At 36.6% G+C, this 16,227-nt stretch overlaps 2 protein-coding genes across 3 annotated transcripts; one reads left to right on the top strand and one right to left on the bottom strand.

The window, feature by feature from the left end:
* Positions 1-4,294, top strand: LOC111470190 (rac-like GTP-binding protein ARAC1). 2 transcript variants are annotated; one of them, XM_023115720.1, is made up of 8 exons: positions 1-77; positions 351-601; positions 1,215-1,302; positions 1,388-1,497; positions 1,604-1,667; positions 3,430-3,494; positions 3,578-3,643; positions 3,730-4,294. In XM_023115720.1, exons 2-8 carry the CDS (start codon positions 503-505, stop codon positions 3,826-3,828), a joined length of 591 nt encoding a protein of 196 aa, XP_022971488.1. In that variant the 5' UTR covers positions 1-77; positions 351-502; the 3' UTR covers positions 3,829-4,294. The 2 variants fall into 2 exon arrangements, with proteins under 2 accessions (XP_022971488.1, XP_022971486.1); XM_023115718.1 differs by lacking the exon at positions 1-77 and adding an exon at positions 78-207.
* A 1,289-nt stretch (positions 4,295-5,583) lies between these two features.
* Positions 5,584-15,755, bottom strand: LOC111470176 (vacuolar protein sorting-associated protein 35A-like). Its single transcript, XM_023115697.1, has 21 exons — positions 15,448-15,755; positions 15,192-15,288; positions 14,969-15,092; positions 13,539-13,724; positions 13,112-13,199; positions 12,858-12,914; positions 12,665-12,754; positions 12,444-12,566; positions 11,325-11,459; positions 10,434-10,550; positions 9,578-9,817; positions 9,439-9,504; positions 9,175-9,264; positions 8,059-8,148; positions 7,547-7,636; positions 7,186-7,254; positions 7,023-7,103; positions 6,819-6,926; positions 6,435-6,538; positions 5,990-6,103; positions 5,584-5,893 (listed from the first exon to the last, which is right to left on the bottom strand). The coding sequence occupies exons 1-21, from the start codon at positions 15,544-15,546 to the stop codon at positions 5,683-5,685; spliced, it is 2,379 nt and encodes a 792-aa protein (XP_022971465.1). The 5' UTR covers positions 15,547-15,755; the 3' UTR covers positions 5,584-5,682.
* Between the last annotated feature and the right edge of the window lie 472 nt (positions 15,756-16,227).

Raw genomic sequence — 16,227 nt, 5'->3', positions numbered from 1 at the left:
CAACAAACCAAGGTTTGTTGGCGAAGATTGGTTTGCTCAACGAACGCTTCATCGGCATTATTTCCCGGCTTCCAAAGGTTTCTCTTTCTTCCTTCTCGCTCTCTCTCTCTCTCTCTCTCTCTCTCTCTCTCTCTCTGCAACCATTCTTCCGCCTCCATTGATTCTCAATTCTTCCTTTTGTTACTGTCTTTTCCACTTTCTCCAAGGGTTAGCCCTCTTCTTCTTCTTCTTCAATTTCTCTTTTGGTTCTTCCCTCATTTCTCCTCTTTTGGTTCTTCCCTCATTTCTCCTCTTTTTCTCCATTTTAGGGTTTTCTTCAGTTGTTTGATTTTCCGTCTCTTCTCTTTCAGATGCGCTATTGACTGTTGTCCACCAACTGTCGGAGGAAGGAGGAACTGCACTTTGAACCGCCGCCGTTTACTAGTTAGAGGGTTTTCTTTCGTTTTTTGTTGTCCTCAGGTTCACGATCTGAGGCCCCTTTTCCCTTTCTGGCTTCTCAACAATGAGCGCTTCACGGTTCATCAAGTGTGTCACCGTTGGCGATGGTGCTGTTGGCAAGACTTGTCTCCTTATTTCCTATACCAGCAACACCTTTCCCACTGTCAGTCTCTCTCTCTCTCTCTCTCTCTCTCTCCTTTTGAGACTTTTTCTGTTGCTTCAATGCCATTCTTTGTTGTGTTTTTTATTCTTCTTTCGTTGTTCGGGATGGGAGGGAATTGCACTTATTGATACCACTGAATGTTGAAACTATGTAATCGATTTGATTGGTTTGTGTTTTTGTTTCCTTTGAATTATCGTTGCTCTATTTGATTTCTGTTGCTGGGATCGGGATTTTTATGTAATGTCTTGCCTAGTAATAACGAATGGCTCGGTTAACATGGGATCTATTGGTATTCAAGATTTTATTTTTTACTTTTGCTTCTGCCATTTGGCTTCAATTTCTTCTTTTCTTTTTGTAAAGAGTTCGATGTGAAATCCTTGGTCTATGATTGCGTGTTAGAAATTCAATGAGCAGATGGGTATTTTAATATTTTCCATCCATGTCTTCTTTTTCTTTTATGAAAAGAAAATTTTTGAATTAAGATGATCATTTGCATTATATATTTACCTTTTGTTTATTACTTTCATCTATAATCGTGTTTTTCTCTTAGTTATTTCCTGTTCTAAGAAACTTACTATTTATTTATTTATTTTCGAAATGTGCTGGAATGTAGGATTATGTGCCTACAGTTTTCGACAATTTCAGCGCAAATGTGGTTGTGAATGGGAGCACTGTTAACCTAGGGTTATGGGATACAGCTGGTATTTTTGATATTCTATCATTTTCTTATCTTTTCAGTGTTCCTACTTTGTTCCTTGGGGCTGAATTTGTTATTCTATGGAACAGGACAGGAGGATTATAACCGACTAAGGCCTTTGAGTTATCGTGGGGCTGATGTTTTTATTTTGGCATTCTCTCTCATTAGCAAGGCCAGCTATGAAAATGTTTCTAAGAAGGTATAATGACGGATGATGATAAGTCTTTCTCCGGTTTTGAACATTTACTAGTTCTTGAAATATAATTACTAATTCTTTATGTCCATATTTTTTGCATGATATCCAGTGGATTCCAGAGTTGAAACATTATGCTCCAGGAGTACCAATTGTTCTTGTTGGAACTAAGCTTGGTAAATTATATTTCTCATGTTCTTCGAATCTTTCATTATTTGATTCTTGTTTGGCTTTCGCTTACTTGACAATTAGATTCTATATAATGTACGTTTAGGCTATGCCATCATTTCTCATTTTGAAATCTTATGAGAAAAATATTATGTCTGGTTTAAAGACGCGGTTTAAAAACCTTGAGGGGAAGCCCGAAAGGGAAAGTCCAAAGAGGACAATATCTGCTAGTGGTGGGCTTGGGCCGTTACAAATGGTATCGGAGCCAGACATTGGGTGATGTGTCAGCGAGGAGGCTGTTCCCTGAAGGGGGTAGACACGAGGCGGTGTGCCAATAAGGATGCTGGGCCCCGAAGGGGGGTGGATTTGGTGAGGTTCCTACATCGATTGGAGAAAAGAACAAGTGTCAGCGAGGACATTGGGCCCTAAAGGAGGGTGGATTGTGATATCCCGCATCGGTTGGGGAGGAGAACGAAACACTCTTTAGAAGGGTGTGGAAACATTTTCCTAGCAGACGCATTTTAAAAACCTTGAGGGGAAGCCCGAAAAGGAAAGTCCAAAGAGGACAATATCTGCTAGTGGTGGGCTTAGGCCGTTACATTGTTTATCTTGTACCAATCCTTCACCTCGTCGTAAGAAAATCTCTTGTTACACACTGGTGAGTATGATCATTAATTCAAAAATTACGCATAGAGTCCTCACTTTGAGATCGAAGGAGGAGACGCAGCAATGCCTCCAAAATCCTCAATCCTCGGTGGTTGCAAAGCTCATATGGAGCAATCTGCACCAAATACTTCGTGAAGAATATGTAAAAGAATAATTTCCCCCCCTCTCTGTGAGCCTTAAGTGTTGGGGGAGCATTTGCTCATTTTAAGAATCTGCCCATCTTGTCGACTTACAACTTCTTTGGGTTGTCTACCCTCTAGTGTACTTAATATTTTTGTGTTGGTGTTGGTCGTCTAGTATCTTGGTGTATATTTCAATGCCTGTTACCGGTCAATGTGATTAAAACAACATAAAGACTGCTGGCTCTAGCATGTAGTACACATTTGTTGAAATACTGTCTCTTCTCTACTGAGATATGATTAGGATTCTTCGTTGCCTCTTCTTTTAACAATTTCTGATGTCAAGCTCTCCTCTCCATTTTACTTGAAAGAAATTTTTTTAATGAAAAGAGACTTACAAAAATGATTCTTCCTAAAGTACCTTGTGAAGTTGGATCATACAAAACCTTAGGAAGTACAATGTTCTTTTTCTGACTAGATGTTTGTTCCCGTAGTGTCCATGTTATCAAGAATGGCAAATGTTTGGAATTGAAATCATATTTAGCACTTCCCTCCTGACATCACCGTCATTTGCATGGTTGAAGCTAATCTGTCATGTGGTTGGTCTTTTGGACAAGTAACACAGAAGGTTTCAATTATTGGATATTATTTATTGGCTTGGAGTAAGCCTCGACTTCACTCACTGCAGAGAAAAAAACTTCATCAACACTTGTAGGCTAGAAGGTGAAGTAGAATTGATTTGTAGTATTATGATCCTGATGGTTATTGGCTTGGGTAACTGAATGGTTTCTTGCAAGCGTACATGTACAATTTCTGGCTTGATTAGATTGCGAAATTTGTTTACAAGTTAATGGTATTGATCTTGTAAGTTATCTTCTCCAATTCTGTATTGAGATTGATTATGCTGTTAAATGTTGGTAACATGTGGTGCCATCAATGACTGCCCTGGATTAGTTCTCATTGATGTTTATTTTTTACGAAATAGATCTTCGAGATGATGAACAGTTCTTTATTGACCATCCCGGTGCAGTTCCCATTTCAGAAGCCCAGGTAAATGTTTATCCCAGATGATTTTACATTTTCAAGGTGTTTTTGCTTTTTTGGTATAATTTGGATTTCTTGTCAATGTCAAGGGAGAGGAGCTCAGGAAGCTGATCGGTGCTCCTGCGTACATCGAGTGCAGTTCAAAAACTCAGCAGGTATTTGTATTCTTATGCGAGTGATCTGGTGTTTTGGCATCGCAGTATGGATTATTGATTTGGTTTTGAACGTGTTGTAACCACAGAATGTGAAGGGAGTTTTTGATGCCGCAATTAGGGTTGTACTTCAACCTCCAAAGCAGAAGAAAAAGAAGGGCAAATCTAAAGCGTGCTCGATATTATGAGCAGAACTCTAGTTGTGAAAACATGACCCTTTGTCTTCCTGTATTCTCTCATCCTTTTTTTTTCTTTCTTTCCTTTTGATTATGTAGTGGCCTGAAAGTCTGATTTATTTCTGTCCCGCAATACTCGCAATCTCTGTGAAGCATCATCGGGTAGTTTATTACTGCATTCCTGAAAATCACGTGGTATCGAATGAAAAGACAAGTCATGTTCCTCACCTTATTTTAGCCTTTGGTTTGAATTGTGTACTAATAGAGATTTGGATACTGGAACACGCTACTACTACAAGGGTTAGGAAGCAACAATTTGTTTTTGGTGGAAGGGCACTAAGAGTTGTATTGTGATGTGCTTGAAAAGTGTATATGTATGTATGGAGGGAAGTAGGGGAAGGATTTGTAATGCAAAGTGTGTGCTTCAAAGAGAAACATTGATGGATTCTTTTATATATAAATTTGCATTCTGACTTGACTTGTGGTTTTGTTTGTAATATGGAGAGCATAAGTACTTCTTTTTTTGGAGCTGTTTTACTTCCAATCAAAATTGCCAAGCTTCAGTTGCTTGAGAGATATCCTGATATGGGAGTTTTTGAAGAACTGCTCTCATTTTATGCCAACAGCTTTTTAAATGTTTTTTTTTTCTTTTCTTTTTTTTTCTGTTTTTGGTTTGTTTTTAGTTTGATTGTTGTTGTTTTCCAAAATATGATTTTATGGACAAACATTTACACTGTATCATTTATTGTCATAGTAGATATTTTGGTCTAGAAGAATAGAAAGAATTTGACCTTTAAAAAACAAACTTTTATTTAGTGACGCTAATAGTAGTGGACTCTCCTAATAGCGATGGATAAGGGGCAGGTCTTTTTTCATTGTGATAGTGGGCGAGTCTCATGACATCATCTTGTTTGAGCTACTGGATTTATGTTCTTAATTTCCTGGCGCGGATATTAGCAAGAATTTATTGAAACTTTAGTGTGTCTATCACAAATTGGCATGAAAAATTAGAAAATTTATGTCATTAAAACTTGAACCAACCAACTAATAAGATATATATAAAAGCAGTTGCCATTTTGATGTGTTCCCCAAAAATGTAGTATATAATACGTAGGGGGCCGGCTGCCTGCATGGTTGGAGCATGGGAGTACACTGCCTTGGTCGGGGGGAAATGACAGTGACAAAGAAGTTTCGACAGTTAAAGTCTGAGGTGTCGTTGGGGCCGACAGCTGATTGGTAGATCAAAATAGGAACTATTTTGAGTGTTACTACTGGTTGTTAATTAACTTTAAGATGAAACTTCATATTTCCCTTATGAAGCTAGCATCTCAGCATCCTGTCCTTGTCACCTAATTCAATCTCTAGTAATGTGAAATTCTTCATTTCAAAGACCAAGACCAAATTATATAGATTCATATATAATTTTCATGCTTGACCCTGTTTAGCTAACACATTCCTCTCCTCTTCTCAACTCTATTTACCACCCACCCGACCACGTGAGTTAAAATAGACATCTCTACTCTTAATCTATATTTGCTCCGACAGGTCAGATGAGCTCACCAAGCATACAACAACCTGGAAAGTAGCCAGTAAACAGTATCAGTAGTCTCACATTTCACATAGTGAAGTCTCATGAGAATAGGGAAGCAGTACTGTCTAACATTCTACTGAACTGGGAAGCTTGAACTCCTTAAGTAGCTAGAATCATGGACATTTTGTATAACAGAGAAGCAAGGAAGAAAATAGAAAAATTGGTATCCAGCTAACTGCCTCTTCAGAAAGATAACTAAATTAAATTAAACAAAACTGGTTGCAAAATGTAACATTGTCAATGTTGGCATTAATTTACAGGCAACCACTTTAAGTTTACAGCTTAATAGCCTCATATTTCTCACCCACTGCACCACCTTTCTGCTTTTGGAACTCAATGTACCTGAGAGTGCTGGCAAAGAAAGCATCTGCCGATGAATCTGGTGTAGCAGACTCACCTTGCATTTCGGTTGTAATCAACTTGATTACGCCCTGAATGGTACCTACACTGATCTGCTGGTTACCCTTCTCGAAAAAGTACAAGTATCTGCAAGCAAACAAAGCAAAAATGATCTATCTACCGGGAGAAAACGATACTCAAATGTTCAAGAGTCTTTCAACAGTTTCAGAATACAAGAATTACTTGTTCAGTATCTCAATGAAAAGCGTCGCTGGCCCAGTGCCACCCCTTGTTGCCTTTGACATTTGCTGAGCAGCATTTGCTATTCTTAATGCACGCTTTAGGCAGAGCATAACCCTGGTTGGTTTATCAGCATTTGCAATATCTCAGTAACAAAAGCCATTCAGCTCTCTTTTCTACTTATTTTCTGTTTAGACAGTACAGTCAAAGAACATCGGATGTTCTTAAATAAAGCATTCAAGATTTTCTTTTCTACTCTAGGAAAATCCAGGTTACGTTTATGAAGTCTACACAATAATAAGATAATAACTCTGTATAACATCAGAAAGATCAAAAGATGCAATGAATGTTTTAGCAGTTTATTAAAGCAAGAAGTGCCTAGCTACAAGACCCACATCCAAAAAACATGAGATCATTAACATAAACTTGCTGTACACTTGTAACTCACCTCTCACCATCCTTCATATTCTCATGATCATCAAGCCAGAAAAGATGTGAGCAGGCATAAACAGCTCGACATTGATCGGGTTTTTTTAAAAGCTTTGCAGAGTACTGCACCATGAGGTGGCTTTGTCAGTGTCTTGGCCAAAAAATATTCACATTTGTAAACTTGTTACCATGCCATCTTCCGGACAGAGATAAAATAAACATGAAAAGGACGTAAAACAAAATTTCCAAATTGAGTATATGTAAAGATCCTAGACTGGATATACATACAGCTACAAGCATGTTCATTCGCAAGGTGATAAAAGAAACAAAAGATGTAGATGCAGATTAATATTCCAGTACATGTCAAATATAAACAATAGTGTCAGGATTATGTAGAAAGTACCCCTGTGGCTTTGTGGGTTAAAGTCTCCCTGTTTTCAACACCAAAAACATGCATCTTCTGAAGAGTGCCTATTATTAAATGTAATGCAGTCACTTGAGCTTTTGAATCCTGTAAAATAAAAGTTGCACGACGTCATAAGCACAGGAGGGAATAATTGACATATGAAACAATTAACACGAGAACAAAGGATCCGATCCAACTTACTGAAATTTCTTCTTCATAAAGAATGTATGATTGGGTAAAAAATTCGTAAGCAACAGGTTCTAAACCACAATCATTTGCAGCCTGGTCAGTGACAACGCACATCAAAATTGCAGCTACATATCATAATAATCTTAACTATCACGTACAAAATTTCTTGGCATACCTCCGCACATTGTAAATACAACCGAAACGCCAATTCTGGGGCTGAAACACTTGAAAGGGTCTCAATGGTCTAAGGCAACAAGTTGGAACATTATAAATATTCAATTCAATATTAACAAGATTACACAAATTCTTTAAAACATGCATAAAACATGAGCCATCTGCATCAGAAGGGAGCCATAGAAAACCCAGCTCGAGGAACAAACATATTTAGAAAAAAAGAAAAACCTCCAAGAGAATCACAATTTGACATTGCAGCCACAGTTTCAACAGGTTATACCATGCAGTTAAAACAAAATATTAGAAGATGGACACCAAGCTTACAAAAGAAAGACAGCCACTCGGCTCCATTTAGGAAGTACCTGAGTTAGTAGCTGAAATATTTTCTTTGGGGTAGTTGCTGTCTCATCTCCAGAAGGATTTTTTTCTTGGCCGTGCAATTGCCTAACCAACTGCAATTAATAGGTAATTCACAGTTACTATATTTCCAAAACATGATGCCCCACTAACAAAATCATAGCAATCTTCACTGCCATAATCACTCCTTTTTAACCGATAAGAAAATAATGTTTTTATGATTCACTCCAGCGATTTTTTTGTCGACCTTTACACCTAGTCATTCACAGGAATGAGGGATGAGGTTTACAATACTCAAACACTTCAAATCTTCCACTACTTTGGAGGGGACGAAACCCCACTCATTCCAGTAGCTCATAATGGCAAGTTTATGACACCAACAATTATGAAAAGCTCTAATACTCACAATAACTAATCTCACATGCTAAAACAACAATAAACTCGTAATTATAAGACTCAAAAGTAATTTAAAAATAAGAATCAACAAAAGAGTTGAGCTGAACCAAGAGAGGCAAACCTTGAGAGATGAAAATACAAGGGCAGGGACAGTAAATGGCAGACGCTTTATTCCTCCTGTCAGGATATGCTTACTGACAGTAGATATTATCTGCAATTCATTAGAATACAGGTTATGGTTCCTCACAAACATCAACCATTCAGAAGAAATCAAAACATCCTTCCTCTTAAGGAAATTTTACAGAGTATGAAAGTTATTAATAATTACTTAGCTTTTCTTCATCCCTATGGATATATTGATAAAGTTTTTTTTTTTTTTTTTTTTTTTTTTTTTTTTTTTTTTTTTTTTTTTTTTTTTTTTTTTTTTTTTTTTTTTTTTTTTTTTTTTTTTTTTTTTTTTTTTTTTTTTTTTTTTTGTATCCATGAGTGTCAGAGCTCACTTGCACGCACCTCAACTGATCTCACTGAACAAATGTCTAACCCTACTATATTTGGATGCAAGAAAATATGTAGGATATTAAATTTTTAGGTAGGTGATCACCATAGATTGAACCCATTCTTATACTCATCGCCCTTACTGACCACTAGGTTAACCTATGATGGTTGGATTGACCAAGTTATGAATGACGCCAACCAATGGTTAGTCAATCCCATAATATAAGTTGGCTCAAGATGTGAAACATAGAAGTTAGACATCAACTTTAATTTGGGGGCAGGATAGAATTTTATAAATGAATCAACCTCAAGTCAAACAGACCCTTTCGAATGAGGAGAGATGGCAAGCCAAAGAATATCCTAAAGATCCACCAGCCAACTCAAAGTCGTCCCTGAAGCCACACTACTGCTACCAGTGATGATAAGGCCGTCAGCTAAAGCATGGGCCTCAAAACAACAGCTGGATGCACTTTCTCATCTATCTACCATCTACACTACAAAGTGGTGTAACTAAAGGTCCAGAGCAATAGTACCCAGGCAATGGTTTGACAGTACCAAAAACCAATCAAGTATTCATTATTATGTGTCATTAAAAAAATTATAAAATGTCGATGCCATAGTCCACTAAAGCTGCTCATTGCATTTTATCAAGCTCTACTGGTGCATTCAATAAATAAGATCGAAGGAGTATTTGTGTATCCATGAGATAAAAATTGTATATATAATCCAAGTACTGAAGTACCTTATACATTTCATCTGGGTCATCATTATACAACATCTGAATAAGACGAGCAACAGAACCTTGCTCCTCCTTGAAATCATCTTCATCAACCTAAAGAATTGAAGTGGGAGAGGACAAAGAAAAGATAAAACAACATCATGAAACGGAAGCAAGCCCAAATGTTGGCTCAAATTTAAGAAAATATAAGGATGATAAGTTCAATCAGTAAGAAGGATTTATAGATTATCAATATAAAGGTTTTTCATAAAAGGTAAGAAAGTGAACCTCATCAGGAAGAGACCCATCTAAATCCTTGATAAGCACTCTTATCAATTCAAATAAAGCTTCAACCTACATAAATGTAAGTCATATAACTAGAAAGCACAATTAATATTAAAGACCAAACAACAAATGGATCATGTACATTTTCAGCAGTAGATATTTGAGTTTTATTTTTTGTTATGCTTTGTACAATAACGGATGCCATGACTTTCATCGTTTCACCATCAAGGTACTCCATGACATGTGAATAGTTTGAGAGCTTTAATGTAGTGACAATGTCATTATATTTTTCCAATGGAGCACTCAAAAGGGCAACAATCTGCTTTGTTGCTTTACTATCTTCAATTTTCCCTTTACCAGAGAGTTTTTCCACACATGCTCCCTGAAAAACAGATGAGAACACAAACTATTGTTATAAGAGAACAATTTCAAAACACTAACAGTATCATCCTGCAAGAAAGTACAACTAGGAAATTTGATTGCCTGAAAATCCAGGGTCTATCCGTTTGCTTTGAAGCACAGTTTCTAATAACCATTCTATAAAGGTGCGATCAAATGGCTTATAGAGGTTGAGGTGACTGTCTTTCTAATCTTACAAGTCTGTAATTTTAACAGATTAATAGAAAGAAAATGTAGAAAACAATTATCTCAACATGTTTTAACTAGTTCTTTCCTCTAAAAAACTGAATCCAACTCCTAAACAGGTCCCTAGTATTTTACCTAGAAATACGTGGATTAATAACTTCAAAAAGGCGATTTATTTTTTTATTCCATTCCCTTGGCTACATTTAAGTTGAAGTGGGTAGTAAATTCGATCACCCCTTATGGATGGCAATTGAACAGCATACTAGAAAGTCAAAATAGACAACACAAACGGAAAGAAAGCGGGGGTAGAGTGCACTAAGCAAGCCAAGTGATACTTGATTTTTAGGAGTAATGGATGGAAAATATAGGCTTAGGTAGACTTTACAACAAAGCACTTGAAAATCAAATATTACCAAGACAAGATCTGCATAATGAAGCCGTTCTGGATGGACATAAAGTGTAAATGTGAGAAGTGCCGAGTATAAAGTTACAACTCCCGCTGTAGGCATATCAACCTGTGCTTCAATCACCTGCAAAGTAATATTGCACATGTATCAAATTTAACTTATTGAAGTGACATCAAAGAAATTATGAACTAGAGACTATAGATGATGATGATGACAACAATTAAAATTTATTTGAAAAAGGAAAGAAGAAACCAAACTGGTCAACGTCACCAGATGTGGTGTTGCTGTAAAGATGGGTTGGAGCAAAAAATTGTTTGGAGGGGTATTTTTTTCCATCAATTTGAAACCTGCTGACCTTCAAAGCAGCACTGTCTTTTGTCCGTTGGTCTAACACCTATGGAGCAACACCATTATTGACAAACTGCTCAAATTCAAAGGTCAAGGCGGCTTCTCTGGTGAAAGATCCATGGAGACTAGCAAGCTTCTCTAAGTGGAAATAAAGGCTTAAGAATGGGATCAAACATGAACCGACACTGAGAGGAAAGCCAAAGAAGAAGGTAGAGCAATACGCACAGAGAATACCCATAAATTTGGCTTTAATCTTCAAGCTAACCTCCATCAAGTTCAGCCTTGTGAAAGAATTTTTTGGTTTCTAGCTTACATCCCTCTTCCATAAGGAAGGACAAAGCACATCTTTATGAAAATATTTTTAGCTATTTTGGGAACTAAATTTTTTTTGAAAAAGAACAAATTTTTAATGAAAATAAACCCAACTCCAAATATTAGTTATATACTCAATTAATGGATGTATTTAATTCATCTACTAAATACTTATAAAAAAAAATTATCTATTAAATTTCTAACTATGAATCTATAAGGATAAAATATGAGAATTACCTTCCCAATGGCTTGGCTCAGTTTTGAAAAAGCTTCTACTTGCAAGAATTCTGGTAACACTTCTCCACTTGAAGCCGCATAATTTGAAAGTCTGTCCATTAATTGGGACAGCACTGTCTTGATATCAACAGATGCCTGAGAAATACAATCATGAAAGGAGCATATAAGGCTAAATAACTTCCTAAAATGCAAAGTGAAGTAAACTACAATTTTTATTATGAGTAAAATATCAAGCGTTTGTAAAATCCAACCGCTGAATGTGATACATCTTTTCACTCTAATTGAGTAAGCAAAAGCCCATAAAAATCTAAAAAAAGTATGGTATGACCCTACTTCTATAAGTGCAGTGATACGAGCTCAATGTGCCGGTCTTAGAAACACACCTACCTGCTTGTTTAAGATGGTGATGCCCCCTAAGAGGCTCAAAACATTCAACAAATTAGGTGTTGCAAAGAACATCCTCAAAATTAGATGCGTCCCAAAGAAAAGTCTCCATGCATGCATTAGAGAGAAACTAAGAATCAAAGGATGTCCCATAAACGTAACCAAGCCACTTTGCATATAGCATTCATGATGATGCGACATTGATGGATAGACTCAACTGACACCCAACACAGAAGGTTTTAGCTGCACCAGTACAGAGAATACAGTTGATCTTCAAGTATCTTCATCTCAAGGACAACGGTAAGTTGAGCAAGAAACCAAAAATGGATGGAGATGAGCATGAAAACAAAATTATTATATAGGTGATTCAAAACCTGGCATAAAATTTTAAATTCCTGAATTCTTGAATGATGTATAATTGAAGTTGACAAATGATTCACCAGTTTTATCTACTAATGCATTACAAACTAGGAATGTTCAAAACACTAAATCTTTTACATGTGTAGAAGTTGTTTGATATGATAAGAGCTAGTAATATAATGCAACTGATATAGAACTGTTGCTGAGCACCCAACAAGTTGCTTGGGAATTAAGAGTTTGTAGACGACTCATTGAAAAAGTTGACAATGAAGCTCATCATCCCAAACAGGAAAAAACTTATATTTATACTTTTTTTTTTTTACAATATAAGAAAATAGATTTTCAAGAAACACAAGTGATGGTATTGGCTCCCACCTGAAGCTGGGGGCAGGCGCTCAACAAAACATCCAGGGTTTGTAAGTGATACTCATCAGGAAATACTTGAATAATGCACTCCATCAAATAAAATTGAGCAATTTCATCCTTACAATTAACAACCTGTGAAACATAAGTACGATCAATAGAGTGGAAATGACAAGTGATGAACTTATGAGATTCAGCAAAATAGGAAAAAAAAAAAACTGAACATTTTACACCTGCTCCAAGACTCGGGGAAGTACAAAATCCTTGTACATATCAAGGTCAACACCCTCCACCTGACTGAGAATATGCAGATTCTTTCCAACCTAATAACAAGAAGAGGGGGACAGAAACTTGTATGAGCGTACATGGAGAATGTACACAATGCCATTTTAGTGAAAGTAACCAGTCTCAGAATTCTGTTGTTACAAGATCACGTAGCTGTCCCCTTTCCTTCTCCCGTTTCTCCTTATCTCGGGCAGGTCCCTGCAGACCAGAAAGCCCGACAGCAAGCCTCAACACAGGGTCAGCTAAGAGTATGAATGATTCACAAGCATTATAACCTGCATGACCATAAATCATGCATTCATGAACTATTTGTACCCTCATGACATGCAACCATCCTTATACCATGCATGTTCAAACATGAGAGTAGGTGACAATATCGGATGTCTTGAACCCACCTGATGTTGCATTCGTACCCAAAGTTTGTTCATTTCTGTGAAATTTTGGAGTACAAATTCAACTGCATCATTGACAGTGTCTGCATCTCTGTGGGAGTCAAGGAAACATCCGCAGATTAACTGATTTTTTTTATGATAAACAGAACTTTCATTGAAAAAAAAAAATGTCAGAACATAAGCGCATAAAAAAATAAAGCATACAAAAAAAAAAAGTCAAACTACGAAAAGGTTCTCCAACCAAGTAAAATGAGACAAAGATGAATACAAAATAACTAAGTAACTGAAGCCCAAGGAGGTCACATGGAAACCCCACTACGGTTTCTAGTTCAAAAACAAGGATCCTGCAAAGGCCTTCTATAATAAATCACATTTTTGTAATAAAAACAAAAACGCGCATCTGAAGCCCATGAATCTTTGAATTCCTTACCCTTCATACTCTGAACCAATATCAGGTAGCTTATCCCGACTGATTTGAGAAAGATAGCTCCTTAAAAATAGCCCACGTAAGGGATGCTGAATACCACGGCACATCTCGACAAGATCCTTAAGAATATATTTTGCAGGAGCCTCCTTGGACTTGATATACACCGATCCCATAGTACAAAGAAGGTATCTGGAGAATTCCATAGATCAAGAGAGAGTTTCACAAAACAATGCATATACACTGGTAGCAATGCTCAATAGACATAATATGCATTGCCAAAAGCTGATGGACAAATACAACTGAAGTGAACTTTGGCTCTTTTCATAAAAATAATCAACCTAATCACAAACTTCAAACCAGCCAAAGAGAGAAGCAAGGTAGTCAAACCATGGATTAGCACATCCAATAACTGGCGCATTATACATATCATTGATCAATGAACATAGTTTCAGTTAATTATATTTAGCCGCAAATATCCTAAATATATTAGGATATGCTTACAATTCTTTGTGATTAAATTATTCTTTTGCATAACTTATAAGAAACAGAGCATTTCATTAAAAATTCCATAGCCAATAGCGAAGGATGAATGCATCTTTCTTTCTTTTCTTTTCTTTTCTTTCCTTTTTTTTTTTTTTTTTCTTTTTGTCTTTTTAATAAGAAACATATCACAAACTTCATTAGAAAGCTAAAAAAGGAACAGCCTGAGGGCGGGGATAGAGGCAACCCTACCAAAACACAAACACATCAAAAGATGCCTTCCAATTTGATACAATCATGGAAAGGTTGTAATTACAGAAAGAATCACTGTGGTTTGCACTCCACCAAGAAGCCAAATTCTGTATGGTATGCGCACACACACACACACACACACATAAAAATAAAATAAAATAAAAATCCTTTGTAAAAAAATATATCCTCAGATTAGCAGAGATCCAACGTTAAGAAGATACAAAAACTTGGGATGTTGACCATAGAAAACTCTTTTTGATGGAGGGCCAAAAATGGGTCAATTTTTTTCCAGTCTAAAGGGTAAGAACATTAATCAAACTGAGGATAGTTTTTTGGGACCCTTGACCACACAGAAAGGCTCACCTTCAAATCTGCAAATTCCTATCTAAGTGCATCAACCACCAAATTGGAGAGAGTATTTCCAAAAAAAATGTGGTACGACAAGATAAAAGGTAACATATTTCCTTTGGTAATTGATCTATAATTGCTTGAACACCCAGGAAAAGATTTAAGAAGAACCCACACATATCCAAGCTACTTTCCAACTCCATTTTACCCCATTTGTACACATTGTTGAGTTGTTCACCACTAAGCCCAAGCTGCACACTCACTGTGATAGAACTTTCACCCTGAGCTTGGAAGATTTGGTGGCACCCACAACAGCAATTACTAAATGAGATTTCAGAGTAAAAATCACTCACAATCTGGGTAATATGTTGCCTGCGTGTTGCACATGTTCGTACAAGTCAATTATTGAGCCACCCCGCTTCGTCTCCTCCATAAAGAAATTCTCCAGTTTCCTCAACTCATCAAATGCTCGCATATCTGAAAATATTAAATAACATATCTCTCCTAAATTCTATTACTGTCTTCAATTTCCAGGGCAAAAATAGAGCTACCCATTGATATAGAGCAATAACTCACATAAATCGTAGTATTTATGAGGTGAAAGCTTCGAAGAACGTAATTCAGACAGCATCTGTGAAGAATACTTCATGGCATCTTTGAGATTGTTCGAGTCCTGCTCCAACACCAAATTAAAATTAGGGTTCTAATGAGAAACCTCATCTTTGCATAAAAACATTCCAAGCTTTACTAACTCCTCCTCGATCTATACACAAACTTTTATCCCGAAATATACACGAAATCAATTAGAGTTGCAAGAATTCAATAGCAATACCAGAGATCGGTGCATGTAGAACGCATTCTGCTGGAGGCCGGCGATCCCAACAGCAAGCCACTTCTCTTCGTCATCAACTCCATCTGTGATCATTGTCATCGCTTTTTTTGTCCCTCTCTGCACAATTCTTCGTCAGCAGAATCAAGTTGGGTATGGCTTCCAAGATCACCGGACAAATGTATAATTCGGGACAACGAGGGAAATCAACCAGCCTTGAGTTGACGATCCGCCAAGTCCACACCCGTTTAGCAGTTGGATTGGATCATTCCCAAGTTTAGATCCCAACCGTTCTATTGGGTTGGGGTATTTCATTTTTCTCGTTGAATATGATATATATTTTATAAATATCGATGAAAACGTAAAGACAAATATGAGTGCGATTTCATATAGTTAAAAAATGTTTCAAAGAATTGTTTACGACTTTAAAAACATGATCCATTTTCAATTTTGTGAATGATATGATCAATTTTATGGAGAGTATGTCGAATACATTTAAAAAAATATTGAATATGTAAACTACCTATAAGACACGAAATTTGAAGTTTAAGAGTTAAATTGTTATGTATGCCGTCAATCACATGGTTTTAAAACTCATCCATGGTGAGATCCCTAGTAAGTTTTAGCAACTATTTAAGCAAAGCAACTCATTAGACACAACTAAAACTAAAAAGTTAAAAAACGGATCTTTAAAGTCTCAAATCTCACTTCCAAGCTGCTATATCATTACTATTTTGTCATAATACATATGAACTCTGAATCTCTCATGTGCTTTGGAGTCTG

The sequence above is a fragment of the Cucurbita maxima genome, unplaced genomic scaffold (assembly GCF_002738345.1).
Source record: "Cucurbita maxima cultivar Rimu unplaced genomic scaffold, Cmax_1.0 Cma_Scf00043, whole genome shotgun sequence".
Lineage (NCBI taxonomy): Eukaryota > Viridiplantae > Streptophyta > Magnoliopsida > Cucurbitales > Cucurbitaceae > Cucurbita > Cucurbita maxima.
This window is presented reverse-complemented; position numbering and strand designations above follow the sequence as displayed.